Here is a 15,738-nt window from a genome sequence, read left to right on the forward strand (position 1 = left end):
AGAGAACACATTTTACAGGTAGAAAAAATCAAAGCTAAACATTTTGCCAAAGGTCTCTGATGAATGACAGGCCTGGGTCTAGAACTCAGGTTTCCTCAACTACCATTTAATATTTTTTCCACTATACTATCTTCCACTACTTGCTATCTGTGGCACAGAACCTAGGCACTTAGGAGTGAAATGCCATTTACTATCCATTCTGCAGACATTTCAGGCCTAGCATGCATCCAGGACTATGCAGCGCTCAGAGCACTGTGGTGAAGAAGATGCAGACTCCGCCCTCAGGGAGCACTGGTCCAGTGGGGAGACTCCCATACACAGCAGGGTGACAAGCACCTAACCCAGCATGGGGATGCTTCCCAGGTGGAGTCAGTGATCTCTGCACTAAGGTGGAAAGGCCAGGTTGGTGTTCATAAGGGGAAGAGTGTTGGGATGCTCTAGCAGGAGAGGGCACAGAATACGTAGGGCCAAGGCAGGCAGGGAGAAAGCAAGATGTATTTGAACTTTGGCTCAAAACTTTTGATATGGAACATTACTGGAGTCGGGAAGGTGGGAGGGGAATGTGGAGAGAGGGCTTGGAGAGGTAAGCCAGGACACAGGAGACAATTTCAGGTACCCATCAGCCAAAAGGGAGCCAGGGGGAGCAGTGTCCCCGGCCGCCCCCAGCCTCACTCACCTGAGCCATCTGGAATGGCCCTGACGAAGGTGGGAAGCATCTTCACCGAGGCTGTGGGGTTGGTGTCCTTCCCTAGGCCCTTCTGCATTTCTGCCTGGAAGCGAGCCATGATGTCCAAAAGGGTCTCATCAGAGAGGCGCATGTGATACAGGAACCTGTCCACCTGGAACAGGGTGCAGAGTTGATCAGGGTTGGCTGCTGGGGGCACCTGCCCTCCACTCAAGGCTGTTAATTCCCATTCCAGGCAGAAAGCTGCATTCCTGACTCAGGACAGCTTCTTCTTCTTTTTTTTTTTTTCTTTTTAAGATTTATTTATTGTTGGCTCTGCCAGGTCTTCGTTGCTGTGCACGGGCTTTCTCCAGTTGCAGCGAGCAGGGGTCTCTCTCCAGCTGTGGCATGCAGGCTTTTCACTGTGACGGCTTCTCTTGAGGAACACAGGCTCTAGGCTGAGTAGCTGTTGCTCATGGGCTCAGCCGCCACACGGCATGCAGGATCCCCCCGAAGCACGAACTGAACCCATGTCCCCTGCATCGGCAGACAGACTCTCAACCACTAGACCACCAGGGAAGTCCCTGGGACAGCTTCTTGATGTGGATCCCCAAAGGGCCCTTGCCTGACCCCTCACTGAGCTTAGAAGAACAGAATTGAATGGAAAACTGAGGGATGAGGGGTAGGGACTTTTCCCCCTGAAAGACAAACCCTGAGGGAAAAATGGTCCCCCCACTTTTCTGATGGGACAATAGAGGGGCAAAAACAAGAAGGACTCAGTTTCTAATTCCCTAATGGGAAAATGTCCTCACCATTTTCCCATTGCCTCTCCACTGGAAGAGACTTGCTTATAGATTGAACCTTAAATTCCAAAACAGGAAGCTTTCTTTTATGCAATGATAATACTAGCTATTTACATGTCTCCCCTTGTTTATGGGCTGCTAGGAAGCTCAAAGCCAAATTCAGTTTCCAAGTACAATCTCTGAAGTCCAATACTTTAAATTTCCTTTTTAACTGAGGTTGTTCTAACCAAGACGAAGTTTGATTTTTAAAGCCAGCTCAAATTGCTATTGGAAATGAGTGATGTCACTCACATAATCAGAAAATTGGGACAAAAGACAGATGCCCCAATGGAGGAAAGATATAAAAGTTATTCTTGCTGTACACAGTCCATTTTAAAGTAGGAAGTCACATCTTACTACCTCCTTTCCCATGCTAACACTAGTCACTTGGTGGCGTGGCTTGGATTCCCAGGGCTCGCTGGGACAGTGGGACAGGCATCCTGTATTGCCACCCTGCTTTATATACTGAACAGCCTCGCTATTCATCCAGGTCACAAGAAGGCTTGATCTGGGCACATTCCTGCAGGAATTGCTTCCCCACACTTTTCCTTAAGGCTAAGAACATCAGTTGCAGTCTAAAAAATGCTTTTGTGTATGATACCTCATCTAATCTCCAAGATATCCATTTGAGTCTCTTGCATTGTGGGCAGATTCTTTACCGTCTGAGCCACCAGGGAAGCCCCTTGAGGCAGCCATGTAAGGCCAGAATGATGGCTCCTAATTGAGAGATGGGGACTCCAAGGCTCAGAGCCATTAGGAGAGCTGTATGTCAGGGGCAGCACTGGGACTCCAATTCCTCCACGTTCCTCACTCCAATGGCCTGGTTTTGCTTCAAAGCTTTGTGCAGGACCCGCAAGTCCAACAGACAAATTACACCAAAGCCAGGGGTCACATGACCTTTATCATAAGACAGGTACCCAGCCTTCAGCCAAGCCTAGAGGGCAGGCATCTCAGTTCAGTCCAGGGCCAGTATGGAGTCCTAAGCCAGTGAAGTGGTCCATAGCTTTGGGGGCCTGAGGGCCAGAAAGAGGTCAGAAGACCATCAGAGAGTCATTAACAAAAGAGGACAATTGGGCTTTCAGCATATTTGAGGAGATAGGATGGAACCAGGTCATGCTTCATTAAGGGCTTTCTGTTCACTCGGAGTCTGTTTATGACTAATTGGTTGGCACAGCAACAGACAAGGAGACAACCGACAGAAAGGACATGACCCAAGTAACTGGGGCTCAGAGAAGGGTGAGACGTGCCCCTCAGGAACTAAACGTGCTCCTTTCCCACCCCAAGGCCCTTCAGACAGTGGCCCTCAACCTACTGCTCATTTCTTCCCATCCCCAGAGTATAATGAGCTTCTCTAGGCATTCCCATAGCATCATCCTTTGTGAGTAATGGTTTTGAGGCCCTTTGGCAGTCGTTTGCCAGCTGACGTTTAAAAGAGTCATTCAGGACTTGGGGTTACTACTCCTGCTGTTTCAATAAGTTAAAGTTATGTCAAAAAAAAATGTCAACTAGCATGGCTTTCTTGTTTTGTATATATTTTTTTATCTTCCACAACCCCTGGTAAAGCAGCTAGAAAAGAAGAATGAAACCTACCTTGGGACAAAAAGGCTATATTTTAAACCCAAACAGGTGATTTGAGGACTGTATAACCAGGAACACACATTGTAGGCGCCAAGGAAGGCGCTTGAGTTCAGAAAACCAAGTCTACTCTTGGAGTGACTCACAAATCACGTGACATGAGATACTTTCTAAACAAAAGAAACAACAAGTAGCACATTTAACATAGAAAGAGCAAATTCAAAAATGTAAGCTCAAAGCTGCTGAATTACAGAATGTGGGAGCTGGAAGGGACTTCACAGATCACTTAGTCCAAAGGTCCCATATTACGAATCGAGAGTCATAAAATGGTTCAACTCTTGGACCCAGTGATTTCACTTCTGGAAACCTACCGTTAGGAAACAATCCCAAATATGGAGAATATTAAATGCATGCCTATGTTTAACACAGCAATATTTTAATTGGCAAAAAATGTTTGTGAAAGTAGCTGAATGTCCAAAAAGATGGGGAAGTTTAAATTATGGCATATCCAACTTGATCAAATATTGTTATTGTTTAGTCACTAAGACTCTTTTGCAACCCCATGAACTGTAGCCCAGTGGCTCCTCTGTCCATGGAATTTTCTGGGCAAGAATACTGTAGTGGGCTGCCATATCCTTCTCCAGGGGATCTTTCTGACCCAGAATTGAACCCACATCTCCTGCATTGGGAGACGGATTCTTTTTTTTAAATTCTATTTATTTTTTAATTGTGGCAGGTGGATTCTTTACCATTGAGCCACCAGGAAAGCCTCAACAGAATATTAGGAAGGTATTAAAATGATAGTTATGGTGAAATCTATATACGTGGTTACAATATAACAGTAAGTGAAGGACATAGGTCCAGAACAATATGCACCATATAACTATAAAAACATCCACTGTGAAAAAAGGCTGCAAAGTCTTCCACATGGCAAATATGACAGTGTTTATGAGAAGGATGGGACCAAAGGTAACATCTCCACTTTTTGCAATGTTGACTTACTAAACTGTAAAAAGTACACATAGAAAACCCTAGCCAGTCCTTCTCTTATGAATGTACAATCTGCAGGTCAGTGACCAAACTCAGCTCAATGCTATCACTAGGTCAAATAATGCCAATGCATGGAATTGGACAAGCAGCCGTAAGCATGGATTCTCCTTTCTCTTATCTTCCCTCTCTCTCTCTTTCCCTTTCTTCTTCCTTTCTGTTTTGTTTTCATTTTAATACTGGTATAAGCAGGTTTCAAAAATCACCCCAGGTTCTGAATACTAACACTTGCGGGCAAGTAGGGCCCAGGATCTTGACAACTCTCAAGGCGTGAAGCACAGAAACTCTGGAGAAGACTGGCTGCTTGACCAGGAGGGAGAACGAGCCTGCGCCTTTTGACCAGATGTATTGTCACCATGAGGACGGTGAATGAGTTGTTTTTTCTCTGAACCTGTGACTCATCCAAGCAGCTCATAAAACCTTGCTATGCCAGACACCTGCTGCTCACTCAGTCCAGGTGGTTGGAAAATGTTCCTGACTATCCTTGCTCACCTCACTCTTAACTCTCTCCCCAGAGAGAGAAGGGTCACCTCCAGGCCTTGACAAACACCAATCCTCCTCCCAGAAGGACTGAGAAGAAATTGTTGGAGGCTGCGTACCTTGCCTCCTGGGCCTGCACCTGGGCTGGTGGACAAACATGTCCAGCCTGATTCCAGGGTGTGACTAAAGGTAAACCACCACAACAGGGCCCAAGGAAACGAAACTCATTTGCTAGAACTGGAGGTACAGAGGTTGCAAAGACTCCCCTTGGGGACTGGAGAGACACCATGCAGCTCGCATCTTGACCAAGAAGTAAATGAATTCTTAAGCAGTGCTGTTTAGCACTTTCCCCCCTCCTTAAGCTGGCAGAGGGCTCCATGAATCTAATTGACAAAGGAAAAGTCAGATAACTTAACTCTGACTGATTTACAATATTTTAAGATTTGCTGCAACCTGCAAGCCAGCTCCCTAATGAATGTAGGGAGGGAGGTTATCTCACCCAGTGCAGGAGGGCTGCCCAAAGGTGCCATGCTTCCTTGCTTTCAGTTTGAAAGGCTAGGAAGCATCATGATACAATGAAAAGAATGCTGGAAGAGGAGTCAGGGGCTTGGGTTTAATCCCTACTCCACCTTAAATACCTGGGTAATCTTGGCTAAACCAACCTACTGGCAGAAGGAGAAGAGGAAAACAGAGGATGAAATGATTCAATGGCACCTCCAACTTGATGGACTTGAGTTTGACCAAGCTCCAGGGGTCGGTGATGAAAGTCGGGAATTGGGAAGCCTGGCGTGCCACAGTCCATGGGGTTGCAAAGAGTCAGACGCGACTGAGCGACTGAACTGAACTGACCTGCTGGGAGGACCTCTGGTATCTATAAATTGAGCAATTTTTGTGCTCAGAGCCTTGCCACTGGTGTGGCTAGAGTGGCAGGCCGGCCTCATTCCAAGCTGCCAGGAGAGAATGCTGTTGGCCTCCAGCCTTGGCAACTTTTAATCAGCCCACCTTGGAATCAGTTTCATAGATAGGTTTCTTGGGCAAAGTGGCAAAATAATGCACATCATTAATAGCACACACACCCCTGGCAAACAGCACATACCAATAATTTATATTTTGATTACTATATGTGGAATCTCACACCCTTTTTGGTGTTTGCATTTATACTTTTCAAGCATGTGAAGAATCATGTGAATTACTTCTAAAGTTCTCAAATTCTTTAAAAAAATAAAACAAAATTATTCTCCTTTGTAGCCCTCCCTCCTAAACATCTCTCACATTAAACACAATCATCTCCGGGCTTTTTACAGACCTTCTCCTCATCCCCTTCCCATCTGGTGTCTGCCAGGAATTTTTGAGCGAAATTGAAGGCTCAGGACAGTATGCAATGTACAGCTGATGGGAGATTTACCTCTTTGTCCCCCTCTGTGAGTTTTTTTTTTTAATCCTCTCCTGTGTGCCTTGTGCCTATGCTAATAAGCTCTCTTAAATCTTTTCCTGTGTAGGGGTCAGTTAACTCTATCAGGGAAGACAGAACCAGGTATCTCTCAGCTCTGAGAGTGCTTACCTTCTTGATCTGATCCTCCTTCAGCTTGGTGAAGTAAAACGCCAACAAGTGTACCGCAAACATTTTCTCCAAGTTTGGTTTCTCCTGAGGTGAGCAGAGGTTTCTGTGCAGTGTTACACCCACGTCTCTGGAGAGCTGCCCACTTCCAGTCTAGCCTGGAGGCTTCCGGGGCACTAGGTGCTACAGATTATATACTTGCGGGCTGCTCAGTTCAATGATTAAACTTCACCCCCAGTCTCTGGTCCCTCCCTCCAGCACACACTCGATTGTCTAATAGAATAGGAGGCTCAGGGTGGTAGCTGAGGGTTGGTGGAGGGCAGGCAAGGGGTGGGTTGCTTGACTCTTTGAGAACTGGGTGTCACAAAATCTCGTTGCTAAGCAACATGCTCAAACTAGTGCCCCACCAAGCCCACTCAGCTGAGGAAAATCTTCTGAGGAGCTGACCATTAAACAAAGCCAATTCCCAACCAGCTGAGCTGCTCTGCAAAAGTCTAGTCTCAGAGTTTTCTCTTTGGTCCTTTCTTCTCAACACAGGGACGTAACTCTTGGATCCCTGCTCTTCCAGAGCACTATCTTAATTAAGAGTAAGTATTGCCTTGGTCAGAAGATTTCAAGAATGTTGGGGCAAATTCCTTCATTTGTGACAGATCAAGATCTCTTAGCTAACAGCCTGTGGTAATGGAAAAAAAAAATCAATAAAGGTTTATCTTTTCAGAATGGTAAGCCAGAAAACCTTGATTTCCCAGATAAAGAACTAGGGAAAAAATATCCATGAGAAGGAATGAAATCACCTGTACTCATTGTACTCACTGTGCTGTTGGCGAGAAAAATCGAAGTCATAAGCAGGAAATGTCTCAGGCCACTGGGATGTTTGGTTCACGTATCTCACTCATCATACTTGATGTGAGAAGGGCCCATAAAGGAGCTGACGTATGGATACAACAGACCTTGATTCTTCCTGGAGTCACTGGTCAGCTAATAAAACTGACGACAATGTTAACAACAGTAGCTAACATGGATGGAACACTTACTATTTCCATTTTATAAATGTGAACACTGAGGCCCAGAAAGGTTAATTTACTCAAAATCACAAAGCTTGCAAATGAAGAATTGAATCCAGGAGTTTTATTTCAGGGCCCAGCTGTTAACCAATACACAACATTGCCTTTCTTCTTTTCCCACATGATAGATAAGATCTACTACTAGCAGCAGCATTCTGTTGGGTTATTGTCAAGAATTCCAACTACATTTGACCCTTGAGTAACACAGGGTTTGAACTGCATGGGTCCACTTATATGTGGATTTTTTTCAATGGTAAATACTACAGGACTCCATGATCCAGGGCTGGTTGAATCCTGCAGATGTGGAATCGCATACATGGTGGGCTGGCTGTTAACTGTTAAATTTTAGACTGCATGGAAGGTCTGGTGCCCGTAACCTCTGAGTTGTTCAAGGGTCAACAGTACTTGGAAAACTAAACACAGAGATATCACTACAACAGGATCTTCCCAGTGGGGGGAAATGGCTAAATAAGGAAATTTCTGAGCCTAAGGTCCCAAACACTTCCAAAATTAGCAATGCCTGATGCAAACGAGAGTCAGACGGGCACCCCAGTGTTTCTCTGCTCCCATAGGCACCTACTCTACAATACAAAGGGAAAACACTTTCCTGATAAGCTCAACAGCCTCAGTTTTGTTTGCTTTTCAGCAGCATAATCTCATCAACCAAGACAATTTTCAGATAATTGCCAGGGTGAGAACCTTCGACAGCTGCCTCTTCAGAAGGTACTGATTCTCCAATCAGTGCTCACTATCCATCCATCATGTGGATGAGCCACGAGAGGTCTAGCTTGAGCCCAGGATGCTCGATTACAATTACTCAAATGCTTTTCTCAGATTGATATAAAACCCTCTCCCAGAGTGAGAAACACTATCTTTTTCAGTGTGCTTACCCCTCAGACTCTGAACACTTTCAGCTCCTCTGTCATTCCTACAAGCAAGCAGCAAAGGTTAATCTTCAGTTGTTGACAATACTGGACATGTGAAATTGTTGGTTTCCTGAGACAGATTGTGTTGTCCCTGAGTCTACACTGGATGAGGATAACATCCTGGGCAGGTCACCTGCCCATGAGGGATAACAGCATTGTCCTAATTCCTTCATTTAAAAAGTAACCTCTGAGGTGCAGTATGGCACCGAGGTCATCGATCTATTCAACATGGGGATAAAGGGTCATGGTGACTCGTGGACAAAAGGACACAAAGCTATAACCGAAGATCTCTGCAATCTTGTGGTTGCTTCTATGTGCCAGATAGGCAGCCTCCGGAACTTTAATCAGGCAAAAGACACCTGAGGATTTTCATCTGTTGTATCATTCTGTTCTTTAATCTAAGCACATTAGCATCTATTCATACATTCCAGGTCAGAGCTGGATGACTAAATCAAGAAGCTTAATGACTACAAAGATCATATGTATTTGGAGTCATCTAGCTCAGCCCTCTCAACTTATAAAGACTAAATAATTAGATTATTTTGCCATCCTTCATCTGATTATTTCAGTACAAACATTGGAATTTTTCACCCTGATTAAAGCTCTGTGGGGGACCTCCCCAGCAGTCCAGTGGTTAAGACTCTACACTGCCACTGCTGGGAGCACAGGTTCGGTCCCTGGTCAGGGAATTAAGATCTTGCATGCCACATGACACAGCAAAATTTAAAAAAAAAAAAAAAAAAAAAAAGCTGTATGTAGCTATATGCAAGTCTTATAAGCACTTAGATTTTGCTTAAGAACACCATTTGAGGGTTGGCCAGCTAAGTGACTATTTTTTTTCTTTTTGTTCAATCGCTAAGTCATGTTCGACTCTTTTACAACCCCATGGACTAGCCTGCCAGGCTCCTCTGTCCATGGGATTTCCCATGGGCAAAAACACTGGAGAGTGTTGCCATTTCCTTCTCCAGGGGATCTTCCTGACCCAGGTATCAAACCCACTGTTTCCTACATTGGCAGGTGGATTTTTCATGGCTAAGCCACCAGGGAAACTGAGTAACATTTTAGTGAAAATGTATTATCTGTCTGGCCCAAACCTTCCATGTAAGAAGGAACTCTAACATCTATACACACTTCTGTTTCCATAGAGCTGGCCCCTAGGGGAAGGCCTAAAGACAATATCTACTTTCCTTTAAGTACTGAGCATAGCAGAAAGATAAGAAATCCAGCAGAATTTACCTATTATTTAGTAAACACCTGTGTAATGTTTACTGGGTGTTTTACAATATTAATTCCCATAGCAACTATCATTCTCTTCTATTTCACAAATAAACAGGCACAGAGCCCAAGTGGTACATGGGATAGACATTTAAATGCAGGCAGTGTGGCTTCAGGGTCCATGCTTATCCACTGTCCTCCACTGGCTCTGGCTAACCTGGAAGCAAAGCACGGGGGAAATACGGAACCCAAGCTAGGGAAACGGGCCCAGTGGAAAGTGCACAGGCCCTGGGTTCCCAGTTTGGCTCTGCCCTGTTTGAAGACAAAGGGTCCAAGTTTGAATCTGTAAAGTGTTCATAGTTCCCTCAGTGGTCATTTGGAAAACAAAAGTAAATGAGATCACATAAGAGAAGCCATGCATCCCACAGTGGGCACACCAAAAGCATCTCTTTAAGCCTTCACCTAGCTAGATACCCCTTCTTAAAACTGCTATTTCATCTCATCCCATTTAAGCCCTTAGGATAAGAAAATACATGCAGCCCTTTCAGTACATTCAGTAAAACATAACTACAAACCATGATATCACTTATTTATGGAATCCAAAATATAAATTAGTGAATAAAACAAAAAGGAAGCAGACTCACAGATATGGAAGATAAACTAGGAATTGTCTGAGGGGAGAGAGAAGGGGGAGACAAGATAGGGGTAGGGGGAGTAAGAAGTACAAACTACTATGTCTGACATAAATGCAAATTTTAAAAAAGTCTAAAGTGAAAGCTCTATGGCAGAGACTCCTAGAAAACAGTACAGGATAATAAAGGTCTATTGAAATCATTATAAAAAAAGAGAGAAAGAAATGAGCTATGAGGCTATATTGTATAACACAGGGAATGTAGCTAATATTTTATAATAACTACAAGTGGAATGTAACCTTTTAAAAATTGTGACTCACTAGTTGTACACCTGAAACTTGTATATAACATTGTGCATCGATACCTCAATAATAAATATTAATAAATAACTTGAATAAACCTAAAAAATATTCCATAACCAAAACCACTAAAAGTTACCAGTTTCACTTACTGGAACTATAGAAACAATTAGTAATTTTATAATTTTTATTCCTGTTACTAAAGTAAACAGGTCTTGAATTCTGTCCTTGATTTTTTTTTTTTTTAACAACATGTACAAAGTTAAGATGTCCCTAATATAAGTCAGTCTGACCTGCTGGTATTCCACTTGCTGCCAAAGAATAAGAAAGAGAGTGTGTGAAAGAGCAAACTGCCATGAAAGAAGTCAATGTAGAAACTTCCAAACTCTGCCAGCTGTTGCACTTTCTATGGTGTTTCCATGGGAGCAACCACAAGTGAAGCTGAAATGTTAACTTCAGCAAGTTTCACAAGAATACTACTGATAGTTTTTTTTTTTTTTTTAACAGGTTTATTCCTGACCCAAGAGCATCCAGGGAACACTCATGAAGAAACGAGCATGTATATTAACTATAGTTCTAAAAAAAATAATTAATTACATAATATAGCTCTGTGTACAGTTGTGATAAAAAATAATGTACAGTTGATTTCTTTCTTTTTTATTAACTTTAAAAATACATACATATTATACAGATACATGATACCTAAATTTGATTTTTTAAAAAGAAAAAAAAGGAATGACATCTGTAACTCTGGAACTGCTCAGAAAGTGGAGGCCTTGATACTTCAGAAAAGCAAGAGGAGAGGAAAAAAGAGATCGGCTAAAACTGTATATGAAAAGGCAATTAGGTCCCAGGTATGCTCCTCTGCCTAGAGCAATGAGTGACCACCGCATCCCACACCCTAGAGGAGAACAGCTGTTTGTTCTTTGGAGAGATTGAATCCAACAACCTCTGGACCTGGGACCATTAGGCACCATGGGAAGCAGGAATGAGGCACGAGACAGAAAATATGGCCATCAAATTAAACCCTCAAGTCAACAGTGAGACCCCAAACCACTTATTTCCAATTTCCACCACCAAATATTTATCTGTATATATCCCTTTCTTCCCCCACTGGGAAAAGTTGGGGAATCCAGTTTTCCTCTGGTAAAATTAAATGACCTCAGATATGGAAAAGGCAAAACAGTAGAAATAGTAAACAGATCAGTGGTTGCAAGGAGCTGGAGAGGAGGATTGAGTAAGTGAAGCAGAGAAGTTTTTAGGGCAGTGAAACTATTCTGTATGATGCTGTAACGGTAAGTACATGACACAAGGGTGCTCAGGGCTGGTGCACTGGGATGACCCAGAGGGATGGGATGGGGAGGGAGGTGAGGGGAGTTCAGGATGAGGAAAAAAAAATACATTTGTCAAAATCCATACAACTTTATAGCATGAAGAGTGAATTTAATTTATGTGAATCTAAGAGAATACTTGGGCTTCCCTGGTGGCTCAGAGGGTAAAGCGTCTGCCTGCAATGCAGGAGACCTGGGTTTGATCCCTAGGTCAGGAAGATCCCCTGGAGAAGGAAATGGCAACCCACTCCAGTATTCTTGCCTGGAGAATCCTATGGACAGAGGCTACAGTCCACAGGGTCGCAAAGAGTCAGACACGACTGAGCGACTTCACTTTCACTTCACTTTCACGAGAATACTTAGGAGAGGATGGATGTAATGGGAATGACAAAATAACAATATTACAAATGTATAAAAATAGCCTCCCTGAAGGGGATGGGAAGAAAAGACCTGACCTGGGTAACTTTGGAAATGAGTGAGTGCAATTGTTGATAAAGCTGCTTTCCCCAAGAACATGACTTAATCATTCTGGAATGATACATGTACAGTCATCTCTTAGTATCTGTGAGGGATTAGTTCCATGACCCCTCAAAAATACCCAGGAGACTTACCCTGTGCCATTCACAAAAATTAACTCAAAATCAATACCTGAAGCCATAAAACTCCCAGAAGAAAACATAGGGGAAAAGATCCTTGACATTGGTCCAGGCAGTGATTTCCTAGATTAGTCACCAAAACACGGGAAACAAAAACTAAAATAAACACGTGGGACTCCATTAAACTAAATAGCTTCTGAAAAGCAAAGGAAACAATCAATACATTGAAAAGACAACCCATAGAATGGGAGAAAATATTCATAAACCATGTATCTGATAAAGCGCTAATAACCAAAATATATAAAAAAAAACTCATGCAATTCAACAGCAAAAAAAGAAAATAATCTAATAAGAAATGGGCAAAGGACCTGAATAGGCATTTTTCCAAAGGAGACATGTCCAACAGATGTCCAACAGATCTATGAAAAGATGGTCAATATCACTATCATCAGGGATATGCAAACCAAAACCACAGTGAGATTTCATCTCACACCTGTCAGGATGGCTTTTAGAAAAAGACAAGAGATAACAACATTGGTGAAGATATGGAAAAAAGGAGACCCTTGTGCATGGTTGGTGGGATTATAAATTGAGACAACCATTATAATGGAAAACAGGATGGCAGTTTCTCAGAAAACTAAAAAATGAACTACCATATGATCCAACAATCCCATTCCTGGGTATACATCCAAGGGGATTGAAATCAGTATTTCAAAAGCATATCTGCATACCCAGTTCATTGTATCTTTACTCACAATAGCCAAGATATGAAAGCAATCTAAGTGTCGGTCAGCAGTTGAATATATAAAGAAGATGTGGTATATTTATACAAAAGAATATTATACGACCATGAGAAAGAAGGAAATCCTGCCATTTGGGACAATGAAGATAGTCTTTTATTTATTTATTTAGACCATACTGTGCAGCTTGCAGGATCTTAGTTTCCCGGCCAGGGACTGAACCTGGGACCACAGCAGTGAAAGCACCAAGTCCTAACCACTGAACCACCAGGGAATTCCCTTGATGGACTTTAAAGACAGTATACAACATGAGATAAGTCAGACAGAGGACAAATACTTTATGATCTCACTTATATACGCAATCTTTAAAACTTGAACTTGTGAAAAACGGAGTAGAATGGTGGTTACCAGGTGCTAGGGATGGGGCAACTGGGGAGATGTTAAAGGTACAAACTTGTAACTAGTTGATAAATAAGTTCTGGAGATCTAAGGTACAACATAGTGATTCTAGCCAATAGTACTGTGTTATAAAGTTTAAAGTTACTAGGAGACTAAATCTTAACTACTCTTAATATAAAAAAAAGTGATAAATATGTGACATGATAAACGTATTAGCTAACACTCAAAAATAATCATATTGCAATTTATAAATGTACCAAACCAACACGCTGCACACCTTAAAATTAAACAATATCATATGTCAATTATTCCTCAGTTTTTAAAAAAGCCAGCTTATGAGTCAATTAACCTGATGCTGCTGCTGCTAAGTTGCTTCAGTCGTGTCTGACTCTGTGCAACCCCATAAAAGACAGCAGCTCACCAGGCTCCCCTGTCCCATGGGATTTTCCAGGCAAGAGTACTGGAGTGGGTTGCCATTGCCTTCTCCACAACCTGCATCAAAACCCAAAAGCATTACCCATGTAAACAGAGCTTCCTATTAGCTTCAGTTCAGTTCAGTTGCTCAGTCGTGTCCGACTCTTTGCAACCCCATGAATCGCAGCACGCCAGGCCTCCCTGTCCATCACCAACTCCCAGAGTTCACTCAGACTCACGTCCATCGAGTCAGTGATGCCATCCAGCCATCTCATCCTCTGTTGTCCCCTTCTCCTCCTGCCCCAAATCCCTCCCAGCATCAGGGTCTTTTCCAATGAGTCAACTCTTCGCATGAGGTGGCTGAAGTATTGAAGGTTCAGCTTTAGTATCAGTCCTTCCAATGAACACCCAGGACTGATCTCCTTTAGGATGGACTGGTTGGATCTCACTCTCAAGAGTCTTCTCCAACAGCTTAATTCACTTTTAAATAGGAACATAGCCAAAGACTACTAGACACTCAAGACAAGTTTACAACAACAAAGGCAGAAACCACACGAGAAAGAAAGAAAAAAGGAAACAAGAAAATTTAAGACAAAAACTATAATATCATTAGGGAAATAAAGATATTGATTGCATTCATGAAACAAGAACAAGATGATAACCAAAAATAAGAGTGGAGCAGGGAGTGGGAGAGGAATTATATGACACACACACCAAAATTCTGTACTTTTTTCCTAGCAAGAATTTTAAGTTCAAAATGAGAAATTTAACCTTGAGCCATAACTGATAAAAAGTTTATATGAATTTTTAGAGAACATCCTAATAAAACTTTGGAGAATAAAGATATAGTCTAACAAATTTTCCAGTTATTTTTGACAGTATTAAACTTTCATATTCTCTGGTTACATTTTACAGCTTTTAATTAGCTCTGCACAGTTTAAATTCTGCTAGTAAGATAATGGCCTCTGAGAAATACTATACTGTACCAGGACTGTCTGCAAATGAAATAGGGATAAAACACGCACCCATACATTGTAAATTGTTTAACAATACAAGATATGATGTATTAAGTTGGTAAGGGAAGAAGAGCATTACCCTAGAAAATAAGCATGCTCAGTTGCTTCAGTTGTGTCCAGCTCTTTGGGACACTATAGACTGTTCCTGCCAGGCTCCTTTGTTCACGGGGTTCTCCAGGCAAGAACACTGGAGTGGGTTTTCTCCAATGCATGAAAGTGAAAAGTGAAAGTGAAGTCGCTCAGTTGTGTCCAACTCTTTGTGACCCCATGGACTGCAGCCCACCAGGCTCCTCCATCCATGGGATTCTGCAGGCAAGAGTACTGGAGTGGGTTGCCATGTCCTCCTCCAGGGGATCTTCCTGATTCAGGGATTGAAGCTGGGTCTCCTGCATTGCAGGTGGATTCTTTACCACTGAGCCACCAGGGAAGCCCAGAAAATAAGCAAGAAAAGCTAAAAACTTTCAAGTTCAGGGCAAGAATTATAGTTAAAAGAATATGTGAAGACACATGAGTTCTAATATTACTAAAAATTAAATAGCAGGAGTCAGAATTGATAATTCAGCTGAAATAATTTATGTGAATTTATATATATAATTGGATAAAAAGTCACAGTATATGAACCAGGTGGTGATGAAATTAAATCATTGTGCAGAATTTAGGAGACTAAATCACTTCTATCACCACAAGACAGAGACTCTGCTCGTGGCTGACAGCCACCAAGTAAAGGCTAGTGCTGAAAGCACCTCCTGTCTAAGAACTCGGGACTGTCAGAATGCCAGTATTCTCAAAGAAACCTTTCTACACTGTTGGTAAGAATATAAATTGGTATAGTCACTATGGAGAACAGTTGGAGGCTCCTTAAAACACTAAAAAAAAAAAAAAAAAAAAATTACCATAAGATCCAAGGATCCCACTCCTGGGCACATATCTGTAGAAAACC

The 15,738-nt window shown here is 42.4% G+C and overlaps 1 protein-coding gene across 1 annotated transcript in view; it reads right to left on the minus strand.

The window, feature by feature from the left end:
- HKDC1 (hexokinase domain containing 1) overlaps positions 1 to 6,232 on the minus strand; it is a 40,189-nt gene extending 33,957 nt beyond the window's left edge. Inside the window, exons 1-2 of the mRNA XM_052640066.1 lie at positions 6,170 to 6,232; positions 677 to 839 (exon numbers count right to left, since the gene is read on the minus strand). Coding sequence (XP_052496026.1) covers positions 677 to 839; positions 6,170 to 6,232 — 226 coding nt within the window. The remainder of the gene's footprint in view (positions 1 to 676; positions 840 to 6,169) is intronic.
- Between the last annotated feature and the right edge of the window lie 9,506 nt (positions 6,233 to 15,738).

The sequence above is a fragment of the Budorcas taxicolor genome, chromosome 5, assembly GCF_023091745.1.
Source record: "Budorcas taxicolor isolate Tak-1 chromosome 5, Takin1.1, whole genome shotgun sequence".
Classification (NCBI taxonomy): Eukaryota; Metazoa; Chordata; class Mammalia; order Artiodactyla; family Bovidae; genus Budorcas; species Budorcas taxicolor.